This window comes from Marmota flaviventris, chromosome 3, assembly GCF_047511675.1.
Source record: "Marmota flaviventris isolate mMarFla1 chromosome 3, mMarFla1.hap1, whole genome shotgun sequence".
In the NCBI taxonomy this organism is placed as follows: Eukaryota; Metazoa; Chordata; class Mammalia; order Rodentia; family Sciuridae; genus Marmota; species Marmota flaviventris.
Genome location: NC_092500.1, coordinates 119,874,497 through 119,894,621, shown reverse-complemented (window position 1 = coordinate 119,894,621; position 20,125 = coordinate 119,874,497). Strand labels below are relative to the sequence as shown.

Genomic DNA, 20,125 nt, shown 5'->3' with positions numbered 1-20,125 from the left:
CAAGATTATTTCAGTTATTTGAAATCCCTTGAGATTCCTTATGAATTTTAGGATGGGATTTTTTTTAGATTTTTTAATTTGTTCTAATTAGTTATACATGACCATAGAATACATTTTGATACATCATACATAAATGGAGTATAACTTCTCATTCTTCTGCTTGTACATGACGTTGAATCACACCAGTCTATAGTCATATATGCACATAGGATAATAATGTATGTTTCATTCTACCATCCTTGCTACCCCCATGTCCCCTCCCCTCCCTTCACTCCTCTCTACCTAATCCAAAGTACCTCTATTTTTCCCTAGCCACCCCCAATTAGTGTGAATTAACATCCATATATCAGAGAAAAAATTCAGTCTTTGGTTTTTTGGATTGGCTTATTTCACTTAGCATGATATTCTCCAGCTCCATCCATTTACCTGCAAATGCCATCATTTCACTCTTCTTTAAGGCTAAGTAATATTCAACTGTGAATATATGCCACATTTTCTTTATCCATTCATCTGTTGAAGGACATCTATGTTGGTTCCATAGTTTGGCTATTGTGAATTTAGCCACATTGATGTGGCTGCAACACTATAGTATGCTGATTTTAAATTGGGTTTTTCAATTTCTGCAAAAAAAATGTCATTGAGATTTTGAGGGAGACTGCACTGAATCAGGAGATTGGGTATTGTTGACATCTTAATATTCCAGTCCATGAAGAGGGCGTGTGTTTCCATTTATCTCTGTCTTTAATTTCTTTTTAAAAATTTTTTTTGAGTTTTAAAATATTTGTTCTTTTTAGATATACATGACAGTATAGTATGTTTTGACATATTATACATACATGGAGTATATAACTTATTCTAATTAGGATCCAATTCTTTTGGTGGTACATGATATGGAGTTTCATTGGTCATGTATTCATATATGAATATGGGAAAGTTATGTCCAATTCATTCTGTCTTTCCTATTCCCATCCCTGTCTTTAATTTATTTCAGAAATATTTGCAATTTTCATTGTACAAAATGAATCTTTCACCTTATTGGTTAATTCCTATTTTATTCTTTTTGATGCTATTGTAAATATAAACATTTTGGTAACTTTCTTTCCAGATTGTTCATTATTAATTAATAGAAATTCAACTGACTTTGTATCCCGCAATTTTCCGAATTTATTTATTCAGTCTAACTGTGTGTGTGTGTGTGTGTGTGTGTGTGTGTGTGTGAGAGAGAGAGAGAGAGAGAGAGAGAGAGAGAGGGAACCTTTAGGGCTTTCTACATATAAGATCATACAGTCTGTGAAAAGAGATAATTTTATTTTTCTGCCTTGTATGTTTTTTTTTTTTTTTGCTTCTTTTTCTTGCCTACTTATTTTGGTTAGAGCTTCTAGTACTGTGTTGAACAGAAATGGAAAAATCAGAATTATTTGTTTTATATCTGATCTTAGAGAAAAAGCTTTCCATTTTTCACCAAGTGTGCTGTTGACTGTGTGGCTTTTTTCATATATGGCTTTTATTATGTTGAAGTAGTTTCCTTCTATTGCTAGTTACTGAGTCTTTCTTATGATAAAAGGGTGTTGGGTTTTGTCAAATGCTTTCTCTGCATTAATTGAGATGATCTTGTGGATTTTTTTTCTTCATTCTGTTAATGTGGTATATTACAGTGGTCAATTATTGTATGTTGAAAAATCTTTGCATCTCAGAAATGAATCCTTGGCATAAACTCTTAATGTGCTGCTGAATTTGTTTTGTTTTGTTGTTTATTTGGTTCTTTCCTAGTATTTTATTGATGAGTTTTACATCAGTGTTAAGGAATATTGCTCTGTAGATTTCTTTTCTCATGATATCTTTTCTGACTTTGGATTAAGGTAATTTTGGCCTTACAGAAAAGTTAAAAAGTATTTTCTTCTTTTCAATTTTTCAAAGTTTTTTTGTGTATTGGTATGGGTTTTTTTGCATGTGGCCGTATTTACCAGTGAAGCCATCAGGTCCAGAGCTTTACTTTGTGGGGAGATTTTTAATTTTTTATTAAATCCCCTTATTAGTTATAGGTTGGGTCATATTTCACACTTCTTCATAATTTAGTCTTAGTCGGTTTTCTGTTTCTAGGAATTTGTCCATTTCATCTAAGCTATCCAATTTGTTGGTAAACAATTGTGCATAACCTTCTCTTACAATCATTTTATTTCTATAGAATTGGTAATAAAATCCCCACTTTCATTTCTAATTTTAATATCTTGAGTCTTCTTTTTCTTAGTCCTATCATTAAATAAAGCTTTGTCAGTTTTGTTGATCTTACAAAGAATCCACTTTTTAGTTCACTTATTTCCTAATAGCTATAAATTTCCCGTTTAGCATTGCCTTCACTTTAACCCATAAGCTCTAATTGCTGTTTTCATTTTCATTCTTTTGTTTTATTCTAATTTTTTGACCCATTTGTTCTTTAAGAGTGTATTATTTCATTTCCACAAACTTGCGATTTTTCTAGTTAATTTTTGTTATTGATTTCTAACTTCATTCCATTGTGGTTAAAAAAAATACCTTGTATATTAGCTATTTTTTAAAATCTACTGAGACTAAACTTATGACCTAACAACATATAGTCTATCTTAGAAAGTGTCCCAGGTGCACTTGAGAAGAGTATGTTGGTGGTAGAATGTTCTGTATATGTGTGTTAGACTCAGCTGAGTTATTATGTTGTGTAAGTCCTCTATTTTCCTTTTACCTTCTGTGTGGTTGAGTATTGAAGTCTCTGTTGAGCTGTCTACGTCTCCCTTCAATTCTGTCAGTGTCTGCTTCATGTGCTTTAATGATCTATTAGGTGCATATTTACAACTGTTGTATCTTCTTGCTGTACTAAACCTTTTATTAATATATATTATTATTCTCTGTCTCATAAACTTTTTAGTTTAAATTATTTTTGTTTAATACTATATACCAATCTTGATCATTTTTGGATACTATTTTTGTGACTATCTCTTTTCATTCTTTCACTTTCACCTATTTGTGTCTTTGGATCTGAAGTCTCTTATAGGCAGCAAATAGTTGGATCATGTTTTTATCCAAGCTGTTAACCTCCATCTTTTGGTTGGTGAGTTTAATCCATTTATATTTAAATATTTGCTAATAAGGAGGAAATTTTATCATTTTGCTATATCCTTATCTTTTTTCTATTTGTTTTCTATATTCCTTATAATTTTTTGTCCTCATTTCCTGCATTACTGTCTTGTTTTATGTTTAGTTGATCTTTTAAATTCTGTTTTCATTTTCTTTTGTACATATTCTATAACCATTTTGTTGGTGGTTACAAGTGGGATTACAGTTAACACCCCAAGTTTATAATATTCCAATTTAAATTTATACCAGATGAACTTCAATAACATACAAAACCCTGATCATTTATAGCTCCCTTTCCACCCCTTTGGTGGGTGATGCCACAAAATTACATCTTTATACATCATGTGCCTCAAAATAAATCAATAATTCTTTTAAAGGAATTAGTCTCTTAAATTATGTAGAAAACCCAATGTGGAATTGCCAAAGTCATAATAATACTTGTTTTAGACTAATAATTTTTTTTAAATTTTATTGGGCTTTTAAATCATGCAGAAAACAAAGAGTAGAGTTCAAACTAGTGTTAAGTACTAGTTTTATGGTTGCCTTTGTCTTTACTTTTATTGAGGTCTTTATCCAAATGGCTTCAAGTCCTGTCTAGTGCCCTTTCATTTCACTTTGCAGGACTCCATGGAGCATTTCTTGCAGGGGATGTCTAGTAATGACCAGCTCCCTCAGTTATGGGAATGTCTTAATTTCTCTGCTGCTTTTAAGATTCTCTCTTTTTCTTTGCTTTTTGAAAACTAGATTATAATGTGTCTTAATATAGATCTCTTTGAATTCATCTTACTTAGTTTGTTGAACTTCCTGGATGTTTATATTCATGTCTTTCATCCAATTTGGAAAGTGTTCAACTGTTGTTTCTTCAAGTACTCTCTTTTACCTGCTCTCTTACTCTTCTACTTCTGGGATACTCCCCAGTGATGTTGGTCAACTTGATGGAGTCCCAACTTGAACAGAGTCCTGAGACTCTGTTCATTTTTATTCAACCTTTTTTTCTATCTGTCCCTTAGGCTCAATGATTTTCATTGTCCCATCTTAATTTCACTAGTTTTATTTTCTTCCTGCTCAAAATTTCCTTTAAATCCTTCTAGCGAATTTTTCATTTCAGTTATTACAGTCTCAGTTCTAGAATTTCTTTTTTTAAATTTTTCTTTAGATTTTCTATCTCTTTACCGATACTTCCATTTTGTTTATATATTGTCTCTTGACTTTCTCCCCATCTTCTTTTAGTTCTTTGAGCATCTTGAAGATAGTTGTAAAGTCTTTGTCTAATAGATTTGCATTGGATATTTTTCAGACAGTTTTTTCCCCTTGACTGAGCCACACTTTCTTATTTCTTTGTATACCCAGTGATTTTTTTTAATTGAAAACTGAACATTTAAATCTAACAGTGTGATAATCCTGAAAACTAGACTCTCTCCCTTATCCAGGGTTTTACTATTGTTTTAGTGATGGTTTTTGGCTTGTTTGACTGTGTGCTTGTTGTTTGTTCATTTTTTGGTAGGTTCTCTGGGATGAAGATCAGCCTGAGGTGTAAATTTAAGGTCTTCTCAGTCTCTTCTGAGCATTTTCCTGGGCAGGCATGGTCAGGAATAATTTTCTTCATATATGCATATATTTAAAGTATTTGCTGATAAGGAGGAACTTCATATATGCAGGGTCCATATACAACAGGGTCCATTTTTGCCCATGGTGGCTCCTGCAAGCTGTGTACAAGCTGCTCTGAGAACACATGCACAGCTGCCTGCCACAGAGCCAGGGGATGGGTTGTTGGGGGTGGATAGCTGCTATTATGCTAGGAGCTAAAATTGAGAGAAATTAACTGCAATCTACTATCAAAGACTTCCCCTACAAGTTGCAAGCCTTTAATAGACACCAAAGTTCCAAAATAGTTACGACAGATTCTACCAGCACAGATTCTTCCCTAGATAGGGAGATGGATTTCTGGTGCTGCCTACTCTGCCATCTTCCAGAATCCTCTTTCTGCTTTGCTTGTTCTTTGAAATACATAAAACTAGTTTAGTATATGGATATTTGGAGCTTGCTTCTTCATCTGTATTGTCACATCTTCTTTGTCACAGTTTATCCATCCTTTTGATCCTATATGAATTGCTTCCCATCTTTGTTTTTCATTTTTATAAGCAATATTGTTATAAAGACTCTTGTCTCCTGAGGTATATTATATCATGAGATATAAGAGTTTCCCTTAGTTTTATACCTAGGAATAAAATTGCTAAGTTTTTTTTTATTAATGGACCTTTATTTAATTAATTTGTTTATATGTGGGGATGAGAACCAAACCCAGTGCCTCACACATGCTAGGCAAACGCCCTACCACTGAGCCACAACCCCAGCTCCTTGCTAAGTTTTAAGATATATGAATGTTCACCTTTGACAAAAAATTTCAAATTGTGTTTCAGAAACTTGTACCAATTACATTCCAATAAGCAATGACTAAGAGATCCACATCTTCTTTAATTCTGGATATCATTAAATTTTAAAATTTTTGTTGATGAATTTTTAGTAAAAAAAAAATGGCATTTCACTGTGGTTTGACTTTGCATTTCCCTGGTCACTCATGAAGTAGAGCACCATTTTATGTTATTAGCTCCTTGTTCTTCCTCTTCTGTGAAATACATATTATATTTTGCCCACTTAACTATTGAATTTTCTCATGTGAATCTATCCTTGCCTTCCTATGACTACCCTAACTTGATTATAGTAAATCCTTTTATACATTGGTTGTGTTTATTATTGTTGTTGTTATTATTAGGTCCCAGGGACTGAACTCAGGGGCATTCAACCACTGAGCCACAACCCCAGCCCTATTTTGTACTTTATTTAGAGACAGGGTCTCACTGAGTTGCTTAGTGCCTCACTTTTGCTGAGGCTGGTTTTGAACTCATGATACTCCTGCCTCAGCCTCCCAGGCCACTGGAATTACAGGCGTGTGCCTCAGTGCCTGGCAGTTTATTAATATTTTGTTTAGGTTTTTTGCATCTAGGGCTGGGGGCATAGCTCAATGGTAGAGCACTTGTCCGTCATGCACAAGACCCTGGCTTCAATTCCCAGCTTCATTAAAAAAAAAAAAAAAGGAGAGGATTTTTGTGTCTATATTTACAAGTGAAATGGTCTTCTAATTTTTCTTTCTGTACATGTTGGATTTTCAAAGTTATACTAGCTTTGTAAAATAAATTGGAGTGCATTCTCTCTTTTTTCTGGCTTTGGGAAGAATTTGAATAAGATCTCTTCTTTGAAAGTTTCATAGAAGTTATCTATAAAACTACATTGGCCTGAAGTTTTCTATATGGGGATATAAAATTATCACTTCAATTTAGTTAATACTTGAAACATTAATATGACTTTCTATTTCTTCCTAAAATTTAATGAAATACTTTTATTCAGAATCCATTCATTTCATCTGAGTTTTCAGATTTATTCATATGAATCTATTATTCTCTTTTAAATCTCTGCTATATCTATTATTATGTATCTTTTTTGTATAATTATATGTATTTTTCATAATTTTCCATTGGTTTCTCTATTTGTTAGTCTTTTCAGGAATCATCTTTTGTTTTTGTTGGTTGTTCTCTATTAGTTCTTTGTTTCATATTTGATCTATTTTGGCTCTAACTTTCTGATCTAAATTTTTTTCTGCTTTCCCTTTCTTTGGATTTATTCAGCTGTTCTTCCTCCTAACCTCTTAAATGGACACCTAGTTAAATTTTTAGCCTTTCTGTGTTTCTAAAATAAGTATTAAGGTTGTACCCCACCACCCGAAGCTCTACTTTTGCTGCTCTCACAAGTTTTGATCGGTATAGAGTTTGTGATTTTTTTAATTTTTAAATTGAGGAAAAATATACATAACATAAAATGTTCTATATCTTTCATCTTTGAGTACATTTTCAAGCGCATACTGGGGTTGAGTGTGCTGTCACTGTACAACCATCAACACCATCCATCTCCAGAACCCTTTTCATTTTGCAAAGCTTTAGTTCTAGGCTCATTGAATATTGACTCTCTGTTATTTCTTCCCCTCAGCCTCTGGCAACTGTCACTCCACTTTGGTCTTCTGTACTGAGTGGCAAGTAGGGTATGACTAGAGGAAGTGAGCCTCTGGAGACATTCCTTTGGGGTTTATATCTCGTTTCTGGTGCCTCGATCCCCCTCCCCACTCTGCTCTGTGATAATGTTCTGCCTCACCTCAGGCTCAGAGCACAGCAGTCAGCCAACCATGGACTGAATTTCTGAAACCAGGAGTCGAAATCAACTTTTCTAAGTTGTTCTGGTTGGGTATTTTGGTCACCGACTGAAATAGTACTGACTAAATTTTCTGTCTCTGTTCATTTTTTGGTCTGCTTCATTTCATTAGCACTTGTGACACATTTCATTGTAAATCTCCTTTGTCTGATGTTCACAGAGCTGACCCAGCCTGCTCTGCCCATTGTGTTTACCTACGGATGCTTTTTTTCTCCTCATTCTTTTTAAAATATATTTTTAGTTGTAGTTGGACACAGTACCTTTATTTTATTTATTTATTTTTATGTGGTGCTGAGGATCGAACTCAGCACCTCCCACGTGCAAGGTGAGCCCTCTACCTCTGAGCCCCAGCCCCAGACCCTGGTCCTCATTCTTGAATGATGTTTTTGCTGGGAGTGCAATTCTAAATTAACTTCTTTTCTCTCAACATTTAAGACTGGCTTTTGTTGTTTGGGGTGGTGGTGATGGGTTTCTTTTTTATTTGTTTGGTTTTTTGTTTGGTTGCTTCTGGCTTGTGGCTTCCACCAGGGTTGAGTGTTTTGGTCTTTTTTTTTTTTTAATTTTTTTATTGTTGGTTGTTCAAAACATTACAAATTTCTTGATATATCATATTTCACACTTTGATTCAAGTGGGTTATGAACTCCCATTTTTACCCCATATACAGATTGCAGAATCACATCAGTTACACATCCATTGATTTACATATTGCCATACTAGTGTCTGTTGTGTTCTGCTGCCTTTCCTATCCTCTACTATCCCCCCTCCCCTCCCCTCCCCTCTTCTCTCTCTACCCCCTCTACTGTCATTCATTTCTCCCCCTTGTATTATTTTTCCCTTTCCCCTCACTTCCTCTTGTATGTACTTTTGTATAACCCTGAGGGTCTCCTTCCATTTCCATGCAATTTCCCTTCTCTCTCCCTTTCCCTCCCACCTCTCATCCCTATTTAATGTTAATCTTCTTCTCCTGCTCTTCGTCCCTACTCTGTTCTTAGTTACTCTCCTTATATCAAAGAAGACATTTGGCATTTGTTTTTTAGTGTTTTGGTCTTTGTGGCTTTTTTCAAGATATGTATTTATTTGCTTTTGAAGTTCTGCAGTTTCACTAAGTGTGTGTGAGTGTCTTGTTTGTTTGTTTGTTTTTTATTAACTAGATTATTTATTTCTTCTTTCTAGTTGTACATGACAGTAGGACGTATTTTGACATAGCATACGAACATGGAATATAACTTCCCATTTTTGTGGTTACATGATATGGAGTTATGCTGGTCATGTATTCATATATGAGCATAGAAAAGTTATGTCCGATTCATTCTTCTGTCTTTCTCATTCCCATCCCCACTTCCTTCCCTTCATTCCCTTTTGTCTAATGAACTTCTATTCTTCCCTCTCCTCTCTTATTGTGTGTTAGCATCCCATATCAGAGAGAACATTTGGCCACATATCAGAGAGAACATTTGGCTTATTCCTCTTAACATGATAGTCTCCAGTTTCATCCATTTTCTGGCAAATGCCATAATTTCATTTCATATTTTATGGCTGAGTAATATTGTCTTTTTATTCGTCCTGCTTGGGATCTTTTGTGGTCCCTGGTCTGAGGAGTTGTTTTATCAGCTCTAGAACATTTGCCAACATAATTTCTTTAAAGTTATCCTTCTCAAACTTTCCTCTTTCTGTGTCTCCAATCAGACATGTATTAGACCTTTTCATTCTACCCTGTATACAATTCTGGATAACTCCTTTAACTGAGTGAATTTTCTCTTTACCTATGAATAATTCGCTAGCCACTTAATTTTTTTTACCTAAATATTTTCTTCATTTCTCAAAGTTCTATATTTTTAAGACTATTTCTTCATTACTGATCTTCTCTTATTGAACATTCTTTGTGATTTCTCAAACACACCTATCCTTTATTTTGTATTTGGTGGTTTCGACTTCTGTAATTCCTGGGCTCTTAGTTTTGCTGCCTCTCACTCAAAGGGCCCTGAATCCTCTTTCTACCCTTGTAATCCAGCAGTGTCTGAAAGGGCACATCATATCTAAAGTAAAACTACTGTGAAATTAGAAGATCCCTTGAAGCTTCTAGATAGTCATGATACCACCACATTTTCTTTTCTAGTGCAAGCACAATATATTACAATTTCAATAATTACAATTTTTAAATCTTATTTTGAACCCTCTGTTCCAAATTGTGAAAGTCACTCCAAAGAGAGATTTTTATTGTGGATCACATTAGTGTTTTCTGTGCTTTGTGTGTCTTTATCTAAATGTTGGGTTAGATGAATAGAACAAATTTATCCCAGGTTCTCTACTAGTGGTCAAAGCAACGTCTTTGATGGCTGGCCATCCGTTCATTCTTTCATTCAGGTGACAGACATTATGAGCTCTGCTTGGTCCAGGAATCCCTGACTTCAAGTAGCTTATAATCGTGCAGTCACATCATTTCTCCCAGTCCAGGGAGGAGTGCTAATGAGCTTAACCTGAATACAGAGCAGAAGCCAAAGCGCCTGGCTCTTTCTTCTCTTTGTCCATACTTTGCTAGATGGTAATGGATGTTAAAATCACACCATTCCAGAGCTTCCCCTTCCACTATTTGATAGGACATTGAGCCTCACAAAAAGCCCAAGGCCCCACGTATAGGGGCCCTTTCTGTCTGTGAACTTATTCCCAATTTTGGCCCTTTGAATTTTGGGTGGTATCTCCTTTCCAGCTGCCTCAGTTTGTAGGATGTGGTCAGGTGCTCCTTGTCTTCCTGCCCATGTCCAAAGCAGGTCCTGCCCTGGGAATCCTAACTGTCCTGGGACTTAGCACCCAGCCAGGGGCTCTGGGGTGACCTCACTGAGCTAGTCAAAGAACCAGCCTTGATTTCCCCAGGTATAAAATGGACACCGGATGAGAATGGAGTCATTACCTTCGACTGTCGAAACCGTGGCTGGTAAGAGCTCACAGGGAAGTGCTTTGGTTTTGCTCCACTCATGGTCCCCACCCTCCCCAGCACCACCCAAGGCCTTGGGTATGTAGAAGCCTAATTCCACACAAGAGCAGGAAGAGTTAGGGTAGCTGGACTCCTCCGTCCACAGCCATGTGTGCTCCAGCATGGATTGTAGTGTCTCTCCAAACCAGACCCCCTTCCAGGACACTGGGCTGTCCCAACTCTACCCTGTGTTACGTTCTCCTCTCTCTCAACACCCTCTTTCTGGCAGACCTGTAACCTACCCCAGGCTGGAATCTACTTCTTTCTCCCTTTCCTGCTGCCAGCCTCTCAGGGGTCCTCGCTGGTCTAAGTCAAAAAGGATGAGGGACTTGACCAGTCCCATCAAGTGGACACATTTCACTTCCCTGAATGGCTTCAGAGTCCAGTGATTATGGGGCATGATAAAACCTGTCACTGAGGGGACATGGACTGACCTTGGGGCAGAATCTAAATAGAAATAGCTGAAGGCCCTTGGTCAAGTGTTTTTTCTGACCTGTCCCTTTCTTTCTGCTAAAGGTACATACAAGCTGCTACTTCTCCCAAGGACATAGTGATCTTGGTGGACATAAGCGGCAGCATGAAGGGGCTGAGGATGGCTATTGCCAAGCACACCATCATCACCATCTTGGACACCCTGGGAGAGAATGACTTTGTTAATATCATTGCGGTAAATGTGCCTCCCTGTGCTGGGGTAGCTCTCACTTGCTCTAGGAAAACTTTCCTCCATCTGTGTCAGGACTTTAACTTACAGCCAGTGGATGCCTCTTATCAGGCAAAAATTATTTCCTCTGTAACTGGGGCCCCCAACATAAGGTGCATGGTTCGCCTAAGGATGGGCTTCAGGAAGTCTGGGAAGTTTCTAAAATCTTATGTAAAATGTACACATCTGGTTTTCTGAGTCCATATCTTTTGTTAGTTTTTCAGAGGACTCTAGATCCGATACTGGTTAAGAAGCACTGGCCAAGTTAGACCTACTTTATTCACATCCACGTGCTCTTGAATAATGCCTGTCCCTGAACAGCCTCCCATGCTGCTGGAGGACAAATGATCCCTGGTTCTTCCTCTCTGACAATTCCAGTTCTCCCACTTCCTTTATCCCACCAAATCCAGACACAGTGGGGGAAAGAAGAGGGGAGACATAAGTGAGGCAAATGATTTAAAAATCCAATGAAAGGGGTTGGCCAGCTCAGCCCTCAACAGACACACACCGTGGGGTATTCTTTTGAGGGCTACATGATCCAAAAACCTCCTCTACCAGTCTACCACACTACTGGCATTTCTCTTCTTTACTAGAGTTGACTTAGTAAAGAAATGTCAAGAAAAAGTTGTCTAACTTCTCAATGACCATGTTGGGGTGTGAGGATGCCCCCCAGGCCCTGAGTTGCTCCCCGAGGCCTCAGCTTACCAACCTGCATCACTCCTAGCCCCCTTCTCTCCTCCCTGACCCCAGACCTGCAGCAGTGACAGGAGGACCACAGAATATAGGTCCCACATTCCACAGGAGAGGGACAGCACCCTCGTCTCTCACAGCCTGCCCAGTCCTTTTCTCCCGCCTCCTGTCCTGCTTCCCCAGCTGCCATGAAGTAACTAAAGAGGGAAGCATCACCCCAGAGTCCCCAGAACCCATGCAGCTCTGCTGTGATGTCATCACAGTCCCTTACTTAAGCAGAAGGTGGATTAGGGACACCTTGAAAATTTGTATTCCAATTGTGAGGAGTGGGGTAATTAAGAAAAGGGGAGCAGTGATGATTCATTTTTCTCCTTACTCCTCCCACTGCTGATAGTTAAAGGACCCTCTGCATAAATGCAGGGCAGGGCAAAGATAAAACAGCACATCTTTTAATCTCCTACTCAGGCCCCTTAAGGAGGGACCCGCATGTGGGATTCTGGTGCAAGACCAGCACCTCATTTGGTTTTGGAGGCAGTGAACAAAGAGATTCTTTCGGTAACTTCAGGGTCTCTCTGTAGGCTCAGGAAGGTGTCACTGAGGCAGCCAACTGAGGAAGCGTACCAGGGCCAGGTTTGAGGGAGAATGTTTAAAGCAAAGGCTCTGTTGTTACTCTGGTCAGACAAATCGCAAAAAGCACAGAGCACCCTGAGACACTACGCAGGTGCCCACGTGAACCCTACTCCTGAGCAGCTGGGACTTCCTGAGCCTTGTTGCTGGGCCCTGACTCCCACCCTGACCCGTTTGTTCTCTCCTCCCTCCTCACCGCGACTGCAGTACAATGACTACGTCCATTATATTGAGCCCTGTTTTAAAGGGATCCTGGTCCAGGCGGATCGAGACAACCGAGAGGTGAGTGTCCACGCGTGGCCCTGTGCCCTTGTCAGGACAGAACCAGGGTCTGTGAAGACTGCTTCGTGGCTCCTTCTGCTTACTTGGAAAGCAGGATGGCAGACCCTGTTCATAGACACCCCGGAAATCACCCTGATCGATGTGTTGCTGCTAATCAGATCAAAGTGTGAGCAAGCAGACCTCACGTCCAAAGGGTCTCCCTTCCTTGGGGAAGTGAGTCTCTCTCTGTGAGGATCCAGGGCTCAGTTTCCCCCTTCACTTCCTGTGTGGGCCTTTCTCCATGTCAGTCTCCGTGACAGTTTCCCTGAAGGGAGGACAAATTCCAATGCATAGGGTTGAGTCATTTCCTCTGATAAAAGGGAAAAGATAAGAGGACATGGCAACAATTTTTAAAAGGGAGCATTTTCATGTCCGTCTGCAGGGAGTCTGGGTTTAGTGTCCTCTCGAATCTTGGCCTCAGTCCCTGGCACCCCCACAGTCTTCCTGTGACGTGCTTGTGACTGAGTCAAGGGCTTGATGCTGAGGTCATTCATTGCCTCCAGCCCTGGACTATCCTCCTCCATCTGGTTGGCCTCGTGTTTGCACTTCCTTCCAGTGGGAGGATGGATCTGTGCCATGCCATTCATTCTCATTATCTTGGGGGCATTTGAGAAACGTCTGTTGTAGGGGTCCCCCCCATGTGATTAGCCGTATCATCCAGCTAGGACCCCGCAACCATGCCCTTCTGGCAATAGTTCCAAGTAGCCTCCTCAATTCAGACCAGAGACGAAGGTTCCCTAGAATGCTCAATCCACTGAGCCCCCTCTACTGTTTACCCTGACAGCATTTCAAACAGCTGGTGGAAGAGCTGGTGGTCAAAGGTGTGGGGGTCGTGGACCAGGCCCTGAATGAGGCCTTCCAGATCCTGAAGAAGGTACCTGCAGGCGGTGAGGCCTGGAGAGCCAGGGGATTAGGAGGGAGCTTGGAGACAGAGGTGGTATAGTCCTATTGCCTACTTGGTGACTGAACTCCTCCTGCCCTACACAGTTCCAAGAGGCCCGGCAAGGAAGTGTCTGCAACCAAGCCATCATGTTGATCACTGATGGGGCCGTGGAGGGCTATGAGCCAATATTCGAGAAGTATAACTGGCCGGACCGCAAGGTGATTGTTCTGCGGGAGGTCATGGGGAAGGAGGGTGCTTGTCCCACTACCTCCATGGAGAGGACAATGGCAGAAGAGCCTCAAGTTCAGTGTTCTTTCCCATTAGATTCATTCATAAATTCAGGTGTGTCCTAATTGGAAGTTCCAAAATAGGGTCACTCTGGGCCACAAGGACTGGTGTAAGGACTTCAGAGACCAAAATACGTTTTCGTGGTTTTTTTTTTTAAATTTTAAAAAAATTATTTTTTAGTTGTTGATGGACCTTATTTTATTCATTTATTTATATGTGGTGCTAAGAATCAAACCCAGTGCCTCACACATGTGAGGCAAGCACTCTACCATTGAGCCACAACCCCGCCCCAGAACACGGTTTTGAGACATAAGAACAGCCAAACTGTTTGCCCTTGAACCTACTCCATATTCACCGTGGCCCAGGGAAAGCCACTTTGCTGCCTTGGCCTCAGGATCTTCTCTGACCAAAAGTGGGTGTGACTGGAGAACCCCAAATTGAGAGTGGCTTGCCCCAACATCTAAGCCTCACAAAAGTGAAGATAACACTATTTGTGTCTGCTGAGCCCATCCTGTCTTATGGATTAGGTCCGAGTTTTCACTTACCTTATTGGGAGAGAAGTGTCCTTTGCTGACCGCTTGAAGTGGATCGCCTGCAACAATAAAGGTGAGCAAAGCGCCTTGCTTCATACATGCAAATTAAGCCATTAACTCTAAAGGAAAAAACAGAGGGTCACCGTTTTCTTGGGGATAATGTTTTGTGGGCAATCAGTTCTGTATCTCTGATCAGAACCCAAGACCTGGGTTTTTCGGTGTCACCTTAAGCTCTGTTAATTTAACAAAAATTCATTGAGCATCTACTGTGTACCCAATACTGTTTCCAGGTGCTAGGGAATCAGGAGTGATTAGAATAGATTTAGAATCTGATATAATCTAAAATGTGCTGTAATGGTGGAAGGGCACAGACTGGCTGGTCTGTTCTACGGGTGCAAAGGAAGAGACACTTCCCCAGGTTTGGGAGATGGAAAGGAAAGGTATTCCAGATGGAGGGAATAGCATGCTCACAGGGTCTGAGACAAGAGGCATACTGGGACCTAAGAGCTGTTCCTTTTTATTGGCATGAAGAATGAATGTTTTGTGCAAAGTAATGAGCAATGAGACCAGAGAGGTAAACATGCACTAAACCATTTGTAGCCTTATGAGCCATGTGCTCTTTTAAATATCACACTATGGCTGCTACAGAGAAGAGGCTATAGGAACCCACCCCGTAACCCCAGAGACCTGAGGAAGGATGGTGATCCAGGAAACTAAGAGGCTGTGGAGTAGAGGAGGACAAGAATCACTGGCTTTGATTGTGGCCCTGAAAATAGACCCTACGATGGAGTGACAAGATAGAATATTTAATGGAGAGTACTGTCATTGAAACCAAGGCCCCTGCTACTCCTGTGGAGCTTGGAGACCCCTCTGAGATGTCCCCAGTGGAGGCAGTGTGGGCCTTTGTCTCCCTCTGGCCTCCAGCTGCCCCTGGTGGACAGGGTATAACCTTGGAGAAACAGTTTCCCATGGCCTGGGCTGTCCCCAAAGGGGCCCAGCTGTGAGCCAGGAGGTCCTGTGGGCCCTGCCCAGAAACTCTGAATGACATTGGGGAATGTCATTCCTCATTCTGCAACCATGGAACCTCCCCCCGCTCCCCCCCGCCCGCCACCAGGCTACTACACGCAGATCTCCACGCTGGCCGACGCCCAGGAGAACGTGATGGAATATCTGCATGTGCTGAGCCGCCCCATGGTCATTAACCATGACCATGACATCATCTGGACGGAGGCCTACATGGACAGCAAGGTGGGTCCTGAGGAGAGGAGAGCAAGGCTATGGTTTGTAGCAACCTCAAGTTCATATCAGAGGTTTCTGGGAAAACTCATGCTATCCCAAGAATCTTTGCTCCTGGCCTGTTTCCCGTGTTCATGCTCATCCTTGGCCTGGCCGGGATGAGACAGCTTAGTGAACACGCGCGGGAGCTAGGCTGGGGGCTCAGGACATGGGCCTAGTCCTCCTCTCCAGCCACCGCTCGCCCAGTATTCCTGCCAGCTCCCCTTTTTGCACAGAGGGGACACCTCACCTAAGGTCTCTCGCTTCCTGTTGGAAGGTGATTCTGAGTTGTTGGCCTCCACGACTGTGATTCCCCACTTGCTTTCAGTGGTGCAAACCAGTGGGTCCCCAGCCTCCCCACTGACCTCTATCTTTCCCCTGGCAGCTCTTTACCTCGAAGTCACAGAGCCTGATGCTCCTCACTACCGTGGCCATGCCTGTCTTCAGCAAAAAGAACGAAACAGTGAGTGGCATCTCCCCGTGAGGCAGCTGGGATCAGAACCCGGCACCTTTAGACCAGCGGGTCCACGAGGGTCACGCTGGGAGCGTTCAAATGCAGATTCCCATGCTTTGTCCAAGAGTGGCTACGCCCAGGCCTCTTGGTCAGAGTGGGGCCTGGAGTCTGTCCTTCTCAAAGCTCCCTCTCTGCCCTGAGGACCCCCTGCATTGGGGATACAAAGTTAGAGGGGTCTTCTGCAAGCCTTCCAGCAAAAACACACATCCTACCATGTTGGAAAGACTCTGACTTGTGTTTAAGTCTCGGGGTGGGGGATTTCTGGAGACTTCCCTTCTCTGTCTGGCCAGGAAATACTTTCTTACAGGTCCCCTGTGCTCAGAGCACCTGTAAGTTATGGTCCCCAGGATCCCAGTACTTCAGCCTCTTCTGTGAAGATTAATATTTCATTCAACTTTGGATTTCATCTAAATATTACCACTTAAATATTAATACTGGGCATTAATCTTCACAGCAGCTAAGATTACTCCTGGGGCTTTTTCTGATGGATTCTAAATTTTTATTCCAAAGAGCTCAGTCTAAAATCTAACTGCAGAGGAAGATTCATTTAAGGCCTAAATGGCTTCCTCTCTGGAGCTCTGGAGAAGCCTAGGGTCTGGTCTGGCCTCATTTACGAGAAGTCTCCTTAATCCTCCTGTTTTTCCTTCTAGAGATCCCATGGCATTCTCCTGGGTGTGGTGGGCTCTGATGTAACCCTGAGAGAGCTGATGAAGCTGGCACCCAGGTACAAGGTGAGCATGGATCAAGTCTCTGAGGGGAATGTGTTAAATTTCCATTGCTGTGACAAATTACCTGAGAAAATCAACTTATAAGGAGGAAAGGTCTATCTAGGTTTATGGTTTCAAAAGTGTTAGTCTATGGTCATTTGGCCTTATTGCTTTGCCAAGGTTGTACATCATGGTGGAAGTGCATGGTGGATAAAAAATGTTTACTTCATGGTAGCTGGGAAGAAAAGAAAGACTAGAAGTGACCAGGGTCCCAATATCCCCTTTGAGGGCACACCCCAATAACCTAACTCCCTCCCACTAGGCTCCATCTCCTGAATGTTCCACTAACTTCCTAAAATTGCCACAGGCTAGCAACAAAACCCTTCAACAGATGGGCCTTTGTGAGACATTTAAGATCCAACTGTAATGGGGCAGGTACAGGTTCCCCTGGAGCTGCCCCACCCAGGCCCAAGAGCCTCTGTCCAGGCCATGGCAGCCAAGCCTAGAGTAGGATGGGCCCCCCTACTTAAGCCCCAGACAGGTACAGGCATTGAGCATGGTGACAGCAGCTTGTCCTCAGGAGCCCTTTGTCACCACTAGCTATGACTTATTCTATGGCCTTCAGCAAGTTCTTTCCCTCCCTGGTTTTCCCAATCTGCTCCTCCATGCCACACAGTCCTGCTATGAGAATGAATGAGAGACGTCATCAAAGCACCTAGAACGGGCTGCGGTTGTGGCTCATGGGTAGAGCGCTCGCCTCAAATGTGTGAGGCCCTGGGTTCGATCCTCAGCACCACATAAAAATAAATTAATAAAATAAGGGTATTATGTCCAACTACAACTAAAAAATAAATATTAAAAAAAAAAAAAAGCACCTAGAGGCCGTGGTGGAAGAGTCAGGAGATAGGTGCGTTGTCATGGTTGTTGCAAACAGCAGAAGCTGGAAGGGACGTCGTGACCAGTGGTCAGCATGCTATTGGTACATTGCTGTTCCTATTTGAAAAACTCCTGTGAGCGGCCATCCCAGCCATCCTGCAGATCCAACCCCTGTACTTGTCCAACACAGCAGCAGTCTCATGCCCTTTCTTCCCTGACTTTGGCAGCTTGGGGTACACGGATATGCCTTTATGAACACTAACAATGGCTACATCCTCTCACATCCTGACCTCCGACCCCTGGTAGGTACAGATCTTATTTGCCTTGGGATCCTCATGATATGGGATTTGTGGATAGTTTATAAATGTAGAACAATGCATGTATATTGGGCTCCACTTAAGATCCTAGAGGGTCATAGGAGAAAAAATATATAGACATTTTTGTCTTTGCTTTCAAAGTGTTTGCAATCTAGCAAGAGAGACAAGGCAAAAATATGTGAAGTGGTGATGTGTGGTCCAAAGAGCATGTGATGAAGGCTGCAGTTCTGAGGGCAACGAGTCCTGTAGGACATCAGCTTTTCATTACTCTAACAAAATTCCTGAGATAATGAAATTATAAAGAGGAAAGATTTATTTTTCCTTGGTTTTGGAGGTTAGGCCTCTGGTGAATGAGGGCAGCACATCATGGTGGACCAAACCGGTTCACTTCATGGTTGTGAAGGAAGAGAGAGAGAGAGAAGAATCCAGGGTTCCATAAATTCCCTTTGAGAACACACCCAGGAACCTCCACCTCTAAAGGCTCCACCCCCTCCCAGCCAGTGCCGTACCTGGACCAAGCCTTTACCACGTGGGCCTGTTAAGTCCATGGTCCCCTCACTGCCGCAGTGTCTTGCAGTGTGACAGACACATGAGCAGAGCACCAGGGCCCCACCAAATGGGGAGTGAACCGGGGGAGGTTGCAGGTCCCCCTAAGTTTTTCTCAGGCTATTCCTGAGTACCCCGTCCTCTTCCTAGTTCTCCTCACCCTGATAAAGAAGCTGAGGGAGTTCTCACATGGGTTCAACTGAGCAACTGGTGGCTGAGAGAGAAAGCTGCATGGCTGTATCTGAAATCTCTACCTCCAGGGACAAGGGCTCCCTGCTGCCTCTGGTCATGGCACTGGGCACAAGCCACAGCAATGATGGCCACACCTCTCGGTGCAGTGGTTGTGGGTAGGAGAGTCAAAGTCCTAAGGAAATCTTAGCCTCACCCCCTTCCAGTCTTCTACGGAGGAGGGGCTGCATCTCGGGGCAACCAATAGCAGGAGAACCTACCGAGGGGCTCCTCTGCCCCGGTGTCATTTGGAGAGACCTCTCTAAGCCATGCTCCATTCCATTTGGTTCAAATGGATTCTGAGTGTCCATGAGGTGACTGAACCAGATACTTAAGGGTTTAGGTAGAGAGACATCAGGACACACTGGAGACCACCATGTCCCCTCTGTCTTCACAATTCAATTCTGAGGGGCAAGCATCTGAACCCATGGCATGTCGCCATCTTGGACCAGTAAGTTCTGCAGGGGACAATCCCAAGTGCTAGCAAATGAATTATTGGGGGTGGGGGACACATATGTTGATCCTGGCACTGACTTGTAGAATTAAGGGGCCCTGATGAGAAACCCACCTATCACCACCTATGGAATCAAGATGAATATCAGTCTTCCACCAATCAGTTCATACTGTGGGCCTACTATGTGTCTGGCCTTATGATGCTTTGAAGAATTCTAGAACCAGAAATGTATATCCAATTAAGGAAATAAGATGTGCATAATGAAACAAATAGAGGATGATAGCACATGGGACTCAATTACACAACAAAAGACGTATATGGTGAAGCCAGTGTCTTGAGATCTCTTGGAAGACACTCTCAGGAAAGTCATGAAGGATATGGCTAGTAATGTAGTCAAGTGCCAGGTTTCTGTTCACAACTAAAAGGCTCAGGGGTTACTCCAGTTGAACTGGGCTAACTGGGCTGTGCAAAATAACCACACAAGAGACACAAATACCTTTTTCTTTGGGGTCGTTGTGACAGCTCCTCTCACCTTAAGGGTCCACAGGAAGAGAGAGAGAGAGAGCACGCGCTGACCCCTTTTATTGAGGAGAAGCTATTCAAATGAGGCAAGGGGTCAGGTTTCAGGGGGCTGAGTCTATGTTCATGATGTCCACTGTCAGAAGGTTGATTGACATCTGGGTAGGCCACACCCAAGGGCACAATAAGAGAAGGGGACACTCACAAGGCACTTCCATGGAAGATTCTATCCTAAACAGGGCAAAGGGTTATATTACAAAGGAACAGGTGCGCATAGCTTCACCCATGGGGCTGTAGCAGGACACAC

At 42.0% G+C, this 20,125-nt stretch overlaps 1 protein-coding gene across 1 annotated transcript in view; it reads left to right on the top strand.

Annotated features, from left to right (window-relative positions):
• Positions 1-20,125, top strand: part of Cacna2d4 (calcium voltage-gated channel auxiliary subunit alpha2delta 4) — a 106,954-nt gene that overhangs the window by 9,921 nt on the left and 76,908 nt on the right. Inside the window, exons 7-16 of the mRNA XM_071609303.1 lie at positions 10,241-10,301; positions 10,857-11,007; positions 12,565-12,639; positions 13,463-13,552; positions 13,666-13,779; positions 14,377-14,455; positions 15,497-15,630; positions 16,043-16,120; positions 16,822-16,902; positions 17,982-18,056. Of these exons, the coding sequence (XP_071465404.1) occupies positions 10,241-10,301; positions 10,857-11,007; positions 12,565-12,639; positions 13,463-13,552; positions 13,666-13,779; positions 14,377-14,455; positions 15,497-15,630; positions 16,043-16,120; positions 16,822-16,902; positions 17,982-18,056 (938 nt within the window). The remainder of the gene's footprint in view (positions 1-10,240; positions 10,302-10,856; positions 11,008-12,564; positions 12,640-13,462; positions 13,553-13,665; positions 13,780-14,376; positions 14,456-15,496; positions 15,631-16,042; positions 16,121-16,821; positions 16,903-17,981; positions 18,057-20,125) is intronic.